Here is an 18,240-nt window from a genome sequence, read left to right as displayed (position 1 = left end):
GGAGGTGGAACCCGTGTTATCCAAACAGAGGTCTGCTGCAGTGCAGGAAGCAGGTGACATGGCTTCTGAGATGTCAACCGACCAAGTCCACAGCAAGCGTTTGTAGAAATTATTAGCCATAAAATAATACTTGGAAAGCTTTTGAGTGTTGAGGGCCGGCCACGTACCAGGTGCTTTTCTTAAATCCTGTTAGTCCTCACAAGAGTTCTGAGTGATCGGTAGAGTCACCTCTCTTTTACCAGCTCAAGACAGTAAGGCTCAGAGATCATGTAACTTGTGCAAGGCCAGGGATCTGGGGACTGGTGGCGCTGGGATTCAGATGCAGGTCAGACTGCAGCACCTGTGTTGCCGGGTCCACACTAGAGGGTAGTTGGGCCCCAACACTGTTGGAGAGTGTTAAGATAGAGGGTGTTTTTGTGGCATCCATCGCAAGACAGCACGGAGTAACATTGAGCAGGAGTTAGGGATCTCGAGTTCAAGCGCTGCTGTGGCCACAGGATGACGCCAGACACCAGGCATTTGGAAAATCGGTCTCCCGCGTTCTCCAGCCCCCAAATCGGTAATGGTAGAGCCTGTGCAAAAACAGATGAACGATGCAGTGTGGTTGCCATGTGCCTTTACTTTGGGCCCACGATTTGCCCAATTCTTCATGTTTGAATGATAATTTTCTTTGGATTAAAGACTTTTAAAACAGATTTTATTTTTCTCCTCAGTGTTTCCTGTGTTGGTGTTAAAGTTTTATTATGTTTTTTAAACACAGGCTGAATCCGTGAAAGTTTAGCCTCTGGTGTTGCCACACCTTCTCATACATGCTTAATAAGCTGCTCTGATAGGGGGTTTGGTCCTTGAAGGGGGGCACCGTTCCTGGAGGTAGTACGACGCTAGGTCAATGTGTGGATGGAGGAGCCTCTCATTCCATCCCCCTGCTCCCCAAATCCATTTAATATGTGGCCCTCAGATAGAGGACGCATCAGCTATTAAATTGATAAGAACAGATAACTGCCCTGGATCTTAGCCAAAAGGCTGAGAATCAATGCTTTGACAAATTTTTTTTGCTAAAAATTCCTTGCAGCTTTCCGTGTTTAGTGGCTTTGGAGAGAGCAGCGACATGCGGATTCATGTAAATCTTATTTGAGCTACAATTCAGGACCTACAAAGGAGATGTGCTATGAGCTGGTAAAATGTTCATTAACTAAAATTGAGAATCTGAAATATCTTTCCGCTGACTTCAGCTACATAATATATGTGATCTTGCTAGGTCTGGACTGACTCCCGGAGTCGTAACCCAGTAGATATTTTATCGACATGAAATACTTTGAAGCCTTTGGAAATATATATATATATATATATATATATATATATATATATATATATTTATTTATTACCTCGGAGTCTTTCTTGGGACATGACTGAATGGTACCCATAACCCAGAATGTCTATAGACTGTGCTTAAATGGACACACGTATTATGGGCCATCAATTTATTTTATCATCCCTCGTTCTAGGTTGGTGTTGTTTGTCTCTTGCTTTAAAATACCTTCTCTTAAAATGGAAAGGACTGTGAGCGGTAAACCACATTAAACTGTGAGGTGTATGTTGTGTGATGGGAGGCGTACGTCAGCACACGCTTTTGCATCCTGTCATGTGTTTTTAGCTGCAACCCTGGTCTTTGATTCTTGTTTTTGCTGTGGTAGACGTTCATTGAGCCTCTAATATGAGCCGTGCTTTGCTGATAATCCTGCGAGGTAGGTGCAAGAGATGAGACGCTGACTCCCAGAGTGACTCTTTGATGAAGTCTTAATTATTATTATATCTCCAACAATGTTAAGACATGACTGGACCAAAATTCAAGAGAAAAGATTGAAGCAGATGTTAAGATTTTATATCTAGGTAAGGTGACAGGATCTGGGGCCAGTGGCCATTCGGTCCTATGCTGGAAGCCTCCTCGGGTCTCAGGGTAAGTCATCAGAGCTGGGTTGAGGTGCCATCTTGGGTGACATGGGCCATGCCATCTCCTAAGAGCAGACCTGCTAAGACACAGCCGAGAATCATAGCCTCTCCTCAGAACCAAGAGATGACCCAACCAGCTCCCCACTTTACAGATGAGGAAGCCGGGATCCCCAGGCGTGAAAGAGTTTGCCAAAGATGTTATCCCAAGGTGATCACAGAATTGGGAAAAGACCCAGGCGAGATCCCACAACGCGGGCATTAAAGTGCGTATGTGCGCTTGTGTGCGTGCGGTTTTACCACTCACGTTTTATGTGGTTGCCAGGCAAAGTTGGGGAAACCAGTTTTTAGGGACACTCACACTTTTCCTTGCAACACCCCGGTGTGGCTTGATGCTCTGCCATCTGTTCTGTGAGGCTGGAAGACTTGCTGGGTTAGAAGAAAAGCAGTGCCCTCTGATTTAGATTTCACATCTTTTACCGCTGTGGCTTGAAGTCACTGTAGAAAAGGGTTGTAATTCGCGACCTCCCTGGTCGTGAATACAGAGCTCTACACCTCAGAAAAATCAGGAGGATAGCAAACAGTTATCAAGGATTTCCTAGTATAAGAATGTGTCCTGGGCTCTGAGGCTCCCCAAATAGAACCGATGGACTCACTGCCATGGAGGAATCTCAGGCTGACCATTCTGACGCCCACATCTTATGATGAATGTGGTGCTGGTTTCCTCATGTTCCGATGAGGAACTCGCTGAAGAACTTTCAGGAATCGGTTTCCGGTGACCAGCAAGTGGCAAGGCTGGGATCGGCACCTAGACCCGCCTGAACCCCAGTCCATGCTCGTCAGCTGCTGCGTGTGTCTAATTCCGGCTCTCTGAATGTCCGTCGCTGAGATACGTCTGGGTGTGATCCGTTTTGACGTGGGTTAAAACCGCTCGGGGTCGAAGATGCTAGCTTGTCAGGGCTGGCCTCTTCGAGGCTGGGCGATGCTGGGGGAGCGACACCTTTTCCTGCCGTGACTGGTCCTGTGCCGGCCAGTGATGCTGCACCTTGGTGTCCCCCTTGCATTCCTCGGCTGGTTCTTGCTCCTTCTTCTTGTCTGAAGAGCCCCCACGTGGGAAAGCTGAGCCGGCTGGGGTGGCTGGGCGCGGAGGCCAGCAGTGTCCTTGTGCTCCCCGGCGGGCTCCTGTGGTTGCCTCCCAGCGCCTTTTATACATGCACCTCAAGTTCCCCAAGGGTACTTTGTAGATGAGAAGGAGTTTCGCCATTGCCTGCCTAGCGGGTGAGTCTATCCTGAAGCTCGCTGTGTCCCCACAGCAATCAAAGAGACCAAAGAAGCCTTGGTGAACTTGAACACCACCTTGAAGGAGCTGAAGGAGTCAACTGCACGACTTAACACCAGCCTCAGTGATGTGAGAAGGAATGTGGAGCAATCGCTCGGTGACCCCATGTGCGCTGTGCCGCCAGTGGCCACCACGTGCAACAACATCCGAGTATCTCTCGGCCAGCTGGACGACAATACCGACTTGGGTCAGGTGAGGAGGCGACCTTGCTACAGGGCAGTGTCACTGGGACACCTGTCGGGTGCATGGTGGCCTGGGGTCTCTGTCGGCCTTCCCTGGGGATCTGATCACCCCATTGGCGTGGCTGCAGCCAGAGAGAAGGAATAATGGGAAACCCCTTCTAAAGTGTTCTCTGTGGTTGATTTGGTGGAAACTACCAGAATGAATTCAGCTTTAAAAAGAAAAAAGGAAGCAGAACGTGTTTTTGTAGACCTATAAAAATTAAAATGTAGTTTCAAATGACATGCCTGGTATATTGATCACATATGCCTAAATATAAGGGAATTCCCCATATTCCAAAGAGAATATTAGGGGGGAAAAAAAGAATTTGTAGCAACTTGAATATATAAAGTCCCAAGATATAGATAAGGTAATCGTGTCTCCTCATGATTTTTAATGTATCAAGATAGTGGTGTATACATGCCACATTTTTTTATAAGACAATATTTTAATATGACTATACTCTTCTCACTTTCCTATCTCCTGGGTCAACATTATATAGACTCTTCCCCTCCAGCCTCTGTGTGTATGTATGAGTTACGCATGTCACTGTGGTCACCTGTGCAGGGTCTTCTGGAGGCTGGGAGCTTCCCTTGTATTTAATATGGGATCGAGTCTTCTGGGGTAACTTTTTATTTTGATGTCCTTTCAAACACGCAGAAAATTTGCAAGAATGGTACCAGGAACTCCTGTCTACACCCTTTACCCAGAAGCACCAATTACCAGCCTTTTGCTCCATTTGCTTCGTCGTATTTTATCTGTTATCTGCTTATCAATCTGTGTGTCTGCCATCTACTCATATTGTCATTTATATGTGTAAAATATTCTGCATTTTGTGTTTTTCTCAATCACTTGGCAGTGAGTTGCAGACTATTTCCTTTTACCCCTAAATATTCCAGTGCATTTCCTAACCGTACACAACCTTTATACAGTTCTCAAAATTGGGACATGTAACACTGACCAGATACGACCATCCATGGTTTATGGTTTATATTCAAATTTTGCTGGTTTTCCTAAAAAACTGACTGTACAGCTGTTTTACTTTCTCCGGTCTAAGAGCCAGTCCAGGGTCCCAAGTAGTCTTCAGTTGTCATGTCCGTTTATTTCCTTCAACCTGGGACAGTCCCCTGCCTGTCTTCTTCTTTTTTGACATTGACATTTTTGAGGACTGCAGGCCCTTTATTTTATAGAAGGACCTCCAATTCAGGTTTATCTGGTGTGCCCTCACGATTAGATTTGAGCCATGCACACTCGCCAGGGATACCACAAGAGTGATAGTGTGTCCTTGATACATCATGTTGGGAAATCCGTGATGTTTGTCCCAGTCTTGGCGAGAGATAGAACACTAGAAATCCATGTACAAAGCTGTAAAGGAAAAATGTATTCCAGACTACTCACTGATATAACCTTTGGTTGTATTGCTTTTCAACGTGTTTTTAAAAAGGTTTTTTACAACTTTATTGAGTAGTTTTCAGTACCTGAAATTGTGAGGTCACACATATTTGATCTGTGTTAAATTTCTTTCCCTAATTTTTGCTCACTGCAACAGGAGCCTTCCAAGCATCTCAAACGTAATGCCTGTCAAGGCCACTCTGAGCTAAATGTCTTTTTCCCCAAACAATATTCTATTGTTCAAAAGAAACTTAAATCATACCCTAATATATAGAGACTTTGGGACTTGGATATAAGATGACTCCCTTTTTTATGACAAATGATGTTGGGAGTAACCACTTTGCCTTATATTTTGTTTTATGAATTTTCAGCTCCCATCTTTGGATCAGCAAATTGATAATATTAATGATGTTCTTCGAACAGATTTGTCCAGCCTGGTCCAAGAGGTATGTTTTTTTTTGGGGGAAAAAATGACAGTGGTTTGTTTCATATCGTGTTAGAGGGTAGACCAGTACACAAGAAAAGAGGTAACTGTAAAAAAAGCCCTAAAATCTTGGAAAGGGGATTGCCAAGAAGGGTGTTAACTGTTATCCTCCAGGTAATTTTGCTCATTGCACTTCAAGAAATTTGTGTTAAGCATCTGTTGTATGCAAAGCACCATGCTGGAGATAAAAAGCTGAAGAGGATCTCGCCTTCCTGGGACTCAGAATTTGGTGGGTGTAGTGCCGAGCCCCATACTGACTCTGACGCGAGGTGCCCTCCCACTCGGCATGAGTCAGCCCTGCGGCTTCGTCTCCTCCCACTCCTCCTCCCAGCACATTTGCACATGCTGTGGGCTATGCCTGCCACTCGGTGGTCCTTCGCCCAGCCACTTAGGCTACTAAGTACTAGCTATGTAAAGCATTCGATATTACTTTCTTAAAGATTTATTTGTTTGTTTGTTTATTTATTTATTTATTTATTTGAAAGACAGTGAGAGAGCGAGCAGTGGGGGGAGGGGAAGAGGGAGAGGGAGAGAGAGAACCTCAAGCCAACTCCCCGCTGAGTGCAGAGCCCAACGTGGTGCTTGATCTCATGACCCCGACATCATGACCTGAGCCCAAATCAAGAGTCAGAGGCTTAACCAACTGGACCACCCACATGCCCCCGATATTACTTTCTTGATGAGGACTTTCCTGGGCATCTTGACTAAGTCGAACCCTTTTTAATACATTCTTCCAGCACAGAAGATAGTCTTTGTTAAGGTCCTCATAACTGTAATTATTGCTTTAATGTCTCTATTATCCCACTGGAGTGTCAACCCTAAAACTGGCAGGGGCTACGTTGGTCGAGAATGTCATCATTTCCCCAATAGCCTACCAATTATCACTGTTTACCATAAATATTTCTTTGTAGATTATGATTCAGTAAGAGTGCCCTGAGCCTGCAGGAAAGGGAGTGTTATTCTTGACTCCATCATTTAGCACGGGTCTAAAAAGGTCATCAGATAATCTGTTAAACACTCATCTACTGACAAAGTTCAGTGTCACCTTAAACAAGCCAGTGGAAACTCCTGGTCTTTGTGTCCTCGTGTCCCCTCATTTTTTAAAAGAGGGAATTGATCCAGGAGATCTGTAAGGCCCTGTCGGCCATAGGTGACGTCCGTAGTCCAAAGGCAGATAAATGCAGAGGGGTCAGCTGTCCACTCATCCCCACAAGCACCTGTGAGCTAGCAGCTTGGTCACTGTTGAGGGAACAGAAGTGGTGACTGTTCTCCTTCTGGCATCAATGTTACCAGGCTAAACTGGAAACTTGCTGGCACCATAAATCTTTTAAAGTCTGTAACCTAGATTGGACTGCTGTAAGAGCCCGTCATAGGCTGGGTAGGCCTCTCAACGAGAGAAATTTATTTCTCACAGTTCTGGCAGCTGGAAGTCCAAGATCAGGGGGTCAGCACGACTGAGCTGTGGCAAGAGACCCTTCCAGGTTGCAGATGGCCTCTTTCTCACTGTATCTTCACATGGTGGAGAGAGCTGTCTGAGGTCCCCTTTTATAAAGGCACTAATCCCATTCATGAGGCTTCACTCTCATGACCTAATCACCTGCAGAAGACCTCACCTCCTCCTGCCATCACTCACACAGGGGGTTAGGATTTCAGGGTATGATGTCAGGAACGGGAGGCGGGGGTGCCCAGACATTCAGTCCATAACAAGTTGTTATTGATAGAGTGTTCCCCAGCACATGGCTAACGACACCAGCCAACAGCTAAGAAACACACAGCGAACCCCTTCCAGAGGAAACACTGTCTGTTCACTTGAGTTACTGGGAAATAATGACATCTTCTTGTCCTAGATTTAGCCCCAAAATGACATAGCTTGGCCTGGCTGGTTTGTTTTTACTTCAGCCTCACTAAAATGTATGTCCTCTATAAGCTGTGTGTTCTGTGAGACTCGATCCCCAGTCTTACTTCCTAATTGCATTGGAAAATACGACTCTGGTTTGGGAAACTCACTTTCTACCCAAACGTGGAACTTTGCACAGATCGGGGCTTCTTGGCCTCAGCACGGTCGACACTGTTGATGATCCCCTGTGGTGGGGGCTGACCCACATGTTGTAGGGTATTCACAAACCCCCTGGGTCCCTGCTCACACAGCGCCATAGTTGTGATAACCAAAATGTCCCCAGACACTGCCAAATGCCCCCTGGAGGACAGGATCGCCCCCAGTTGAGAAACGCTAGTATAGATAACATGAGTTAACAGTATAAAGGTAAGAAACTTTTAGCAAGGTCTTAGATGGATACAATTTAAAGAGAAAGTCCTTTCTAAAGGGGAATTTTTTTGTAGTCTTTTAATGACCATATAATGATAATTTCAGCCTTAAGATGCCTGTTAACGTTTTGATTTTGCTTCTCTCCTCCGCTAAGCTGAAAACTGAATGCTCGTTAATTGCCCTTCTACTCACTGTGTGCATCAATTCACTTTGAACTATTTTCTAGGGCTATAAATCCTTCAACGATATTCCTGAGATGGTGCAAAATCAAACCACAAACATCATATCAGGTGAGAGCCAGAGTTTGAAGTCCTTTCGTTTCTCTGTTCGTTAAGAATTGGATGATTAGTACAAAAAAAATGTATTATTAAGAGCTGTATTTTTTTTTCTCTCTTAAAAAAAATTCTCTCACTGATCTGGAAAATTAAATGAGTATCAGAGCTTTTTAATTGTGCCACCTTCACACAGCAATTTAGATTTTAAGGACTAATAATCCTATGGAACTCTGATTAACATCGTCCCGCTGGCCGGGGGCGGCAAGGTCAAGGGCCACACTCGAGTGACCAGGACTCATTGGGAGCTGTCAGAGTAAAGACAGCTGTGGTCGAACTAGGAAGGTCACGTTTTGATTGGTTTCACCGGGGGAAAAAATTGTAGATTATTGTATTTTCTAAAAAAAAAAAAAAAAAAAAAAAATCTTAAAATTCATTTTTTTTCCAGGAATACTATGTATAAGAATGTATTTTGTCTTTTTAGGAAGATGCTCATCTGTCTTCTGGTGCTGCTGTAATATGGTGTCCTAGGCTCTTAAGGTTGCTTACGATTTTGGAGAAGCAGGACTGATTTTGAGAGGCTTCTCCTAGTCTTAAGTGACTGAATCACGTTGTGCTCAGGTTGTGGCATTCGGGGTGAATGCCCGGAGAAAGGGTGCAGTAGAAACCGTTCTCGGTGCAGCGGTAGCAATAGACGTAGGTTATTTGCTTCAAGAAGAAATCTCTGAAGCTATGTAAGATTTTCTTCTTCTTCTTTGAAATCATCTTCTCTGTGCTTCCTTTTCTCTGTTGACCAAGTGGTTTTAAGATGCTGTGTTAGAAGAAGTATTTGATTTCTTTTTTTTCCCCCTAATAGTGTTCTTTCAACCCTTTAAGACTTGGGGTAAAAAAAGTATTTTCTCCTATTACACAGCGCTTTAGATGTTTCGTGGGTTCCTTTGTGTTTCCTCTAAGATTCTACTTTAAAATATTAGGAGATTAAAGACAAAGTTCATGCTTTCCTATGCTAGCGTCTGAAGGCTGACACGCACTGTACGTCTGACAGCCACCTGCTTACTAATTTCTGTGTTTACTTTTTCTTTTGTTTCCCCTTTCTGGACCTCTTCTGCCAATACGTGCAGCCCTCCCTTGTAAGTCTGGCAAAGCAAGGTGTGCAGTATGCGTGAACGAGGCCCATTGCACACACTGTCATTGCCTCAACACAAGCCAGAGTTTTCCCAGGTCTGGGCGAGTATTGCTCCATTTGCCTGAATATCAATTGCTTATTTTCATGTCCTTGTAAAACAAATAAAAACCCTTAGCTCCCATGTTTTGATCATTCGGTCCTACCCCACACACATAGTTTGAGTGCCTACCGTGTGCCAGGCTCTGTTAGGCTCTGGGGATGGGAGATGAGTGACGCATGATTCCTGCCTGCCCTTCAGCTGGGCGCGTATACAGATACACTCTGGTAACAGGACAAGGTGCATGCAAGGGATCCAAGGTGGGAGAGGGTAGTGGAAGGCTTCCTGGAGGAAGCAACATCCCAACTGGGGCCTTAGGGGAGTCTGGGAAGAGAGGACACCAGCCTCGTACAGAGTCACCCAACCTGGCGAAGCCGGGGGGTTATGTCGTGTGGGAGGGCAGGACAGCCTGAGAAGCAGAACAAACCCGATTCAGTTGAGGGAACTGTTCATAGGAGAGGGAGAGTCTGCGTCCCAATCTCTCAAACTCCCAGAAATCCCAGAGTTAAGGAAGAGACCCACCAAGTCACCTTGTTGAGGATCCTGGGGACTTCGGGTACATTTAGAGGAGGATTGAGCCACGGTGGACAGCAGTCTCCTCCTGGGAGCTCTGTGTGAACAACACCCTTTGAAAAAGATTCCCACCATTTTATGTCATTCCATTTTGAATCATGCTACCATCTACCCAAAGTTCACCAGGAGCCCTGGGATCACATTGCGAGAACAGCTCATCTTGTCTCTGCGGCTGCAAAGAGATTGATCTCCCTTTTCAGGGTCAGTGGACATTTAACTGGTTAGGGTGTATGTCCATGTCAAGAATCAGTGTGGGTAGCGCCAACTCCAGACCTGTGTGAGCATTAAATTAGGTGATGGCCGTGTCCTTGGTGGCTTTGATCCCAGAACCTATCACAATGGACAAACACCTTCCAGAAAATTAGAACTTATCTTCTCTCTGAAAGGGTAGGATGGATGTTCATAGAAACTCTTTGACCACTGGGAATACATTGCTATCTGCCTAGGAGAGACACAGATGTACTTTACCACGTCTCAATTTGTATGAGTCAAATTTTTAGCAAAAATGTCACCTGGGGTCACTTGTTCAAAAAATTGATCCTGGCAAGTTATTGTATTCCTGAATGCTATTTCTTACTAAATTGTTTTTCCAAAATCATTTAACGGAAGCTTTGGAGTTAGACAAACCCAGGATTCAATCCCATTTCTAGTACTTTCTGAAAAAACAAAACAAAAAAAGATCTTTGGGCAAATAATTTAACCTTGATAGGCCTCAGGGTCACCTAGTAAAATAGGAAGAAGAATATCTACGTCAGTAGAATAAATGAGTTAACATTCATAAAAGTGCCTGGTCCATGGTAGGCATGAAATAGGTTTTAATCACCAGATGCATTTTATTTTTTAGTGAAATAAGCAGCAGAAGAAAACTCTGGCTTGACTTCAGCACCATGTCATTAAAGTCAGCACCCATAGCTTGCTGTTCTGTTAAGTAATTGCTCTCTGATGGTCTTGGCTACATTCGTGCTTGTTGCAGAACCTTTCCATGTTTGAAACAAACGCATAACATTGGGAAAACTTAAAGTGGTTGAAGCTTTTCATTTTGGTTCCAAAACAAAGTTTCTGTTTCCCTTAGGCTTGAAAATGCATAACCTGGTTATCTTTGTTTTCAGATATCAAAAGGACCTTGAATTCCATTGGTTCAGATATTGAAAACATAGGCCAACAGATTCCGATTCAGGATAAGCTGTCCAATTTCATGGGTTACATTAATGACACTGAAACTTACATCCACCAAAATTTACCCACGTTGGAGGAGTATGATTCGTACAGGTGAGTGTCCCCCACCCCCACCGGAGCTGTCAAGCTAGGAGGGGACCTTTGCTCTGGAACAGGGTAGAAATCGGACATGATAACCAGGATCATCTTGTGAGAGAAGATCGTACAAAGAGCGTGTAACCTGGTATTCGTTAACCCTAGCTTATGTTTATTTAATATGTTGGAGTGCTTGCTTTGGCAGCACATATAGTAAAATTGGAACGATACAAGGAAGATTAGCATCCCCTTGCACAAGGATGGCATGCAAATTCATGAAGTATTATGTATTCTTTTAAAAACTGAAGACTGGAAGTTCTTGAGCCAAATAGTCAATAATTTGCAATTTTGATGTCATTAATGGCTTCTAGAATCTTAGTTATAACTATCTAATGTATGTAAAAGGATTTGAAAGCCTAAGAGGGATTAAGGAGGGCAATTGGATAATATTCTTCTTTTTGTCAGCTTCTGAAATCAACACATCAAGGTTGGTTCTTACAGGAAGAACATCCTTGAAGTGAGTAAATTGTTCGAAAGCTCGGGTAAGCAGCTGTGGTCCTCAGCTGTGGATTGCCCCATTAGCAAATGTTCGCCAATGGGGTTTGGCCCTGGAGACAACAGTGGACATCTCAGGCAGGAGCGCTAGGGGGTGGTGGACCTACAGACTTGAGTTAACTTCAAGGACCATGAGAGATGTAAGATGTGCTCTCCTCCCTGAAAGGTTCAGCCCCACCACCTGTCACTTTCAGAATTGTTCTTACTGCCCAAACTCATGGAGATTCCAGAGACCTCCATTCCTGTTTGGGTATTTATTATGCAAGATCCTAAGATAATAAAATAGTAATAAAAATAATAAATAAAAAATAAAATAAAAAATAATAAATAAATGATATAAATAAATAATAAATAAAAATAATAAAATAATAACAATAATTGCTAGCAATTCAGGAACAGTTATGGCCTGCCCTCCAAAGTGCTGTATGCATGATATCTCATTTAATACTCCAAAAAAAAAAAAAAAACCCAGAAAGTTAGGATTCTATTCTATATGTAACCTTGTTTCATAGAAGGGGGACTTGAGGCTCAGGGAAGTGGAATAACCTTCACAAGGTCAGTGGCAATGTTTGTGAGGTGGGTTTCCAACCCCCATCTGACTATGCCCTCAATTATTGCCCTGTAATCAATAAGCCATTTTCCTACCCTGTGGCTAGGTCACCCCAGCAGGTGTTAGGACAGACATAAGACCGACACTTTCTCAATGAGTTCACAATCTCATTAGAGGTTAAAGTTTCACGAAAGGAAAGAATGATACAATTATCTGTCTACACATCAGCTCCCCCGCCCTGAGAACTAGAAGCTTATCTTTAAAGGAAATTTAACCAAGCAGACAAAGCACGCATTAACCGTAAAAGCTTTCCAGGCCAGGATCCATGGCTTGTTGAATTTGGCATCCCCAGTCTCTGGAACAAAAAGCCACAGAGTGGGTGCAGATAGATACTACAATCATCGAAATTGCTCTTAACTTAATGAAAATCTTCAGTGGCAGCTTTTGTCACAGAAGTAAATTATTTATTTTTTAGTGTTTTATCGGTTGGGAAGCATTTGTACCCTCGAGTGTTCCTCGCCTGCTGGAAAAGGTTGTTGTACATTCCGGGAATGCCAGGAAGACCTAATTGAGGACCCATTACCCTAAAATGTCTCACAGACCATTACAAAATTGAGATTTGCACTCTGCAGGCACTTGATTTAGGATGCTCGTAAATTTTAAAATATTCAGTTCACTCCCCGTGTAGAGTTTCTGGTTCAGCAAAGAACACTGCGTCCCCTTCCCAATTATTCCTGCAACCCCAAAGCATTTTAGAGAAAGGCTAAGGAAAAGGGCCTGCTGGTTCTCTATCTTTGTCTCATCGTGATCTGTCCACATGTCATCATCAGTACAAAACATGCTCACGGCCTCAGGAACCTTGACCTAACTTACAGGTCTGAAGGGGAACGGTTATCGGTAGCTTTGGAGAACCTGAGTCAACCCTGCTTAGAAGCCCCACGGGAATGAAGCAAAGGGAGGAAGCAAAGGTCTCCTGACCAATGAGCCAGACAGAGCTCATCAAAACCAAGATAAAAATTAAGGTTCCTGCTGGTTGGGTTGGAGGGCGAGCGGTGGGAAGAGATCTCGTCCCTATGGTGTCAGTCTGAAGCATTCACAGGGGAATTGGATATTCGATTGCCAAGTGTTACTCAGCCACTCCTGCCCTAGCCGGACAGCTTTTGTGTTATCGGGACGTCAACCTCTTTTATGTCTAATGACAGTGTGCTTGCTTCACCAGGTGGCTGGGTGGCCTGGTTGTCTGCTGTTTGCTGACCCTCGTGGTGGTGTTTTATTACCTGGGCTTGATGTGTGGCACGTGTGGCTATGACCGGCATGCCACCCCGACCAGACGAGGCTGCGTCTCGAACACCGGGGGCGTCTTCCTCATGGTGTGAGTGTTTGCTCTTTCTTGCCACGTGGGGGGTGGAAACGCAGGGAGATGAGCAGATAACACGAAGCCGGTGGCCTTCGGGCCGAGCGTTCTGGGTTCCAGTGGAGGAGGCCTCCTGGTGCGATTGTACTTCTGTTGGCGTGGGAAATCCCACCACACGTGAAATACTAGAAAACTCTAAATCGTTAGCACTTCAATAGACAAGCGTAAACACAGTGTCTGTATATGGTGGGCTCCTCTGTAGCGAAATTATTTCTAAGCTTGCCATCTTGATTCCCATGATATTTTCTCTCTCTCCCTCCTTCCCTTCCTTCCCTCCATCCATCCATTTATTCACCAGAAACTCGCTGAGATTGGCCTGGTCTCAGACACTGTTCTCCGTGGCCAGCAGTAACGTTGGCTTGTTTACTTTGAAACTCTGGAAACTGGGTCTAGCAAAGAGATTGCCGACCCAGCACCCTTAGGATTTAGACATGGAGCCTAAATCAGGGATAAGAGCAGGTGTGGGTACCAGCGAGGAGCAGCTGTGCCTGCTTCCAAGACACTCATATCCGCGTTCATAGTTTTGGGAAACAAACAAACAAAACAAAAAACCTTTCCTCTACCAGGGTGGGATGAAGCACGGGGGGCATAAACCGGGTGTCACTGCAGATGGGGCCAGAAGTGTCAAGTGGGACGCAGGGTTAGAAGCTTTGAATGCATCCCGGAGAGGAAGCTATGTGGCTTCCAAGTTGACGTTTTCTATCCCAGTCTGTACCTCAAGAATCAGCAGCAGGGAGCGGGATGGGGCTCGAGAGGAAGGTGAAGGTTGAGAACAAACCCTTGGAGCAATGGAGACTCAAAACCTTAGCCACACTCTCATTTCTCAGCTTACGTCACTAGTACCAGGCTGGGAGAAGCTGGCAAGCGAGTGTCCTGCATTCACGTGCTTTTCCAAACATTGGGTCCCTACAATAATTAATCAGACTGGTGAGCTATGATGGTATATGGCCTTTCCGTCAAGCCTGTAACCTCCAGGATAGTACAAGCCTTTGGTAGCATTAACGAAGGCACAAAAGTCTTTGGGGGGGGGGTGTGCAAAAAAGGTGGTTTTATTAAAACACGAGGACAGGACCCTTCTGCAGAAAGAGCTGCCCACAGGCACAAGTGTCTTATAAACAACCTTAAAACTAACCACATGGAAGTCTGCCAGAATTAGACAAAACTGAACAGAGCTCCGGGCATGGAAAAGCCTATTTGCTCACATGCCTACACTTAAGAAATTAACGCAGCAAGGAAGGGTGTATCGCCCTACCTTTTTGTTTCCATGTACACAGTTACAGATAGAAAATGAGTTTAATGCTCGGATTTTACTCATCCTGGTACTTGGCTGTTTGTCAGTGTTTCGATGGTGAAGCTATGGATCCCACCTTTTTAATGGCCTGGCGGGGGGGAGTGTATCGCTCTGAACAGGTGCACTTACCGTCAAATTCTATATGCACATTTTTAAGGGACAAAACCAAAATATGTGCTATTTAGCTTCAAAGAAAAAAGAAACAGGGGAGTCATGAGCCATTGGATGGAGGCTAAGATTACTTCCGCTTGGGTAGTACTTCCTCTCGCCTCTGCAGACTAAGGAATCTCTAAGGAGACAAAGTCACACGGCAGCCCGCGGCCTAGGAACGATGGGCTTTATCACACCCTAGGAAGAGCCTGGCCAGGTGCATTTCGGGTGGCTTGAGGCCCGAGGGTGGCTGTGGGCTCCGTGTCATTGTCAACGCCCACCACTCCGCACGGAATCCGCGTTTGGCAGGCTCTTCCTGCTCCCGAGACATCTGGTAAACAGCCGGGTGACTGTAAAGGGGGAAAATGGTCAAACAGATTAGAAGAACGTAATTTGTTCTAAAAAAAAAACCAAAACACCCTATTTATTTGCCTGTAGGAACCAGAAAGAGTATATTTTGTTCAGCTGTAACCACAAGACCACCTGTTCTTAAAAACGACAACACCATCTGCTGAAAAGCATGGTCTCTTCAAAAGCCAACCAAGAGTCCTTATCTCCCTGGGGGGGCCTAGTGAAAGATCAGGGGGAAGGAGAGGCAGGGGTCCTGACTCTGCCCTGATCCCTGTGTTCAGAGGGTCCAGGGAGCGGATTAGGGACTGGACGGGTTGCAGCAGGGAGCATACATCTGTCTCCGGGGCCCGTGGAAGGTCTCCCCCGAGGTAAGGAGACGTAACCCAGGCAGCAAGAAAACAGTCTCTTGTACTGATGCCCACTATGAAACTTCCAGTTTTAGCTCTTGAAAACCGTACTCAGATTACCCGGAGTTTTGAAAAAAAGATATTACCCGGCGTAGCCGTGGTTGTCACTAAATGGGCCACACCGGTGGCAGTCAGCGGTCATAGAGAATTCAGAAAGCACTTTGTCCGACCGTAGCAGGGGCCCTAAAAACACAACAATCTCCTTGGCCAAGTCATTCCTCTTCTAGGGGATCCGTTTTAAGGACGTAGGACCCAACGGTGGACAAAGCGTCACAAGTGGGGTTTTTGCGGCTTCAGTTGTAATCACGAGGCACTGGGGTGACACAAACGTCAGCCATCGAGGAGTGGGAGATCCTGGGGCCCCTGAAACAGAACGAGGTTGGGCTAGCCCCGAAGACGTGTGACCGGGGCTGCCAAGACGAAGCGCGTATCACTGCCCTAACTGTAGATCGGGAGTCAGCGCGCGTTTCCGTGAAGGTCGGCTGATCAACGAGCTCGCTTCTGCGGGCCACGGACAGTCTTTGTGGCCTGTTGTTTCTCTTGTTCTTGTTTTACTTCTCCTCCTCCTTCTTCTCCACAACACTTAGAGCACACATTAGCCATTCTTTTTTTTTTTTTTTTTAAAGATTTTATTTATTTATTCGACAGAGAGAGAGACAGCCAGCAAGAGAGGGAACACAAGCAGGGGGAGTGGGAGAGGAAGAAGCAGGCTCATAGCAGAAGAGCCTGATGTGGGGCTCGATCCCGGAACGCCGGGATCACGCCCTGAGCCGAAGGCAGACGCTTAACCGCTGTGCCACCCAGGCGCCCCACATTAGCCATTCTTATCCGAGTGACAGGCCTTGGGGGTGGGGTGTTCCCTATCTAGATAGAGGCATATTTAGGAGACAGAGGCTGGCAATGCAACAATAAGCCCTTGAGAGTAGCCGTGTGGGTGTGAAGTGTTCTCTCAAAAGCCTGGATGATTTTTATCACTAATGCACACACGCTCTGGCACACGGTTAAAACCATGGTGACTGGCTTACACGTCACCCATGTTCCCCTCCCTTATACTCTCCCTGACTCCTAAGCCTTTTAGGTCAGAGAAATTCAGGCTCACAGAGGCCCCCGCTGTGAACATACCATGTTATTTATTTCAGCCAAACCAGGCAAATACTTGTAATTATGCCCTACGTGTGTCGACTGGGCAGAATCACGCCCTCAGGAAGGGAGGCTGTTCCTTCTAAGCCCATCAACCTCCACGCCTCTGAGGGTCCTTCCCATTTGTACCCATGATGATAGTGATGATCTGGCTGTTCCACCCGGACTGATTTAAGAGCTGCTCTGTCTGTGCCTACACCCAAGTGAGCGCCCTAGAGAAAAGTCACACAGTGGGGCACATGGGCATCCCTACAAAATTATGACCCCCACCTCAAATGGATCCTTCAGAGCCCTACAAGTTTCTTTCTTTCTTACCTCCTCCCTCCCTTCCTTCTTTCCTTCCTTCCTTCCTTCCTTCCTTCCTTCCTTCCTTCCTTCTTTCCTTCTCTCCTCCCCTCTTCCCTTCCTTCTGCAATGGCCTTGTCATTTCCCCCCTCTCTTCACAGAGGAAATAAAAGGCATCATACACCTTCCCAAAACTCCAGCGCCCCTGCGTCCACACACAGGCAGGGCCCTATGCAGAGGGATGTCTCCCTTCTGGGCCCTTCCCATTTGCTGTTCCCTGTCCCATCTCCGCGCACCGCCCCGAGGGTGCCGTCTATCAGCCTCCCCTCTCCTGGGTCCTCATTCTCTTCCCCTCTCCTAGCCTTGCTTCTCCACATTTAAACATGTTCCGTCTCTCCCCTTGACGCGTGACAAGAGAAAACTTCCCACTACCACTTCTTCCCTCTCACTCCCCTCCCCGCACAGACATCTAAAAATAATGGTATTTGCCGCCTCTGCTTCCTTACTTCCCCGCCCTGCCCAGGCCACTCCCCTGCCCTCGGGTCAGAAGTCCAGCCATGGACTTCCTGTAGGTCCCCTGGAATGCGCCCTCCCTGCAGTGATTGGGTCCCCTGTGCACCCCCTGCAGACATGCCTTTGTTTTCCGTCCTGTGACCGTGACCGTGACCCCGTGCCCTAGTGCTTTCCTTCCCACACTGCAACTTTTCCCAGCGGTCTTGCTCGCTGGCTGCCCTCCTGCCACCTGCTCCTCCAGCGGCACAGTCCCTCAGGCCCAGCCCCGGGCGGCCTCTCCCTCCAGGCGCAGCCCCAGGGGCCCGTGGTCGCTTTTAAGCAGCTGATTGCCTCCTGCCGGCCTGTAACCCAGATGTAGGCAGCCACACACAGTGGTCTGCCCTCTGGGGTCCCCACCGCCACGTCTCACAGGGAGCAGGACCAGATCCCTCCCGCTCTTCCCTTCCTGAGCACCACTGTCTCCTTTCCCTGCTAACAAGTCCTGGCATCACTCTGCGCCCTTCCTCGTCTTCCCTCTTGCAGAACCTTCGGCCCATCCTGCTGTGTCCGTCTCCTGTGTCCCGTCTCTTCTGTCCCCTGCCTCCAGCCACGTCGGCCCACCGCCCCACGACCAACAAC

General features: G+C 46.4%; 1 protein-coding gene and 2 non-coding genes across 5 annotated transcripts in view; 2 read left to right on the top strand and 1 right to left on the bottom strand.

Moving 5' to 3' along the window:
• PROM1 (prominin 1) overlaps positions 1–18,240 on the top strand; it is a 104,683-nt gene that overhangs the window by 68,889 nt on the left and 17,554 nt on the right. For all 3 annotated transcript variants that reach the window (XM_026514474.4, XM_057309814.1, XM_057309813.1), the window contains exons 8-12: positions 3,261–3,478; positions 5,269–5,343; positions 7,874–7,937; positions 10,825–10,984; positions 13,291–13,443. In XM_026514474.4, coding sequence (XP_026370259.3) covers positions 3,261–3,478; positions 5,269–5,343; positions 7,874–7,937; positions 10,825–10,984; positions 13,291–13,443 — 670 coding nt within the window. The remainder of the gene's footprint in view (positions 1–3,260; positions 3,479–5,268; positions 5,344–7,873; positions 7,938–10,824; positions 10,985–13,290; positions 13,444–18,240) is intronic.
• On the bottom strand, positions 849–1,035 carry LOC113266796 (U2 spliceosomal RNA). Its single transcript, XR_003320516.1, has one exon. It is a non-coding gene; the product is annotated as a U2 spliceosomal RNA (small nuclear RNA).
• Positions 11,156–11,261, top strand: LOC113266794 (U6 spliceosomal RNA). The gene has a single exon (XR_003320514.1). It is a non-coding gene; the product is annotated as a U6 spliceosomal RNA (small nuclear RNA).

Source organism: Ursus arctos, unplaced genomic scaffold (genome assembly GCF_023065955.2).
Source record: "Ursus arctos isolate Adak ecotype North America unplaced genomic scaffold, UrsArc2.0 scaffold_9, whole genome shotgun sequence".
NCBI classification, from domain to species: Eukaryota; Metazoa; Chordata; class Mammalia; order Carnivora; family Ursidae; genus Ursus; species Ursus arctos.
This window is presented reverse-complemented; position numbering and strand designations above follow the sequence as displayed.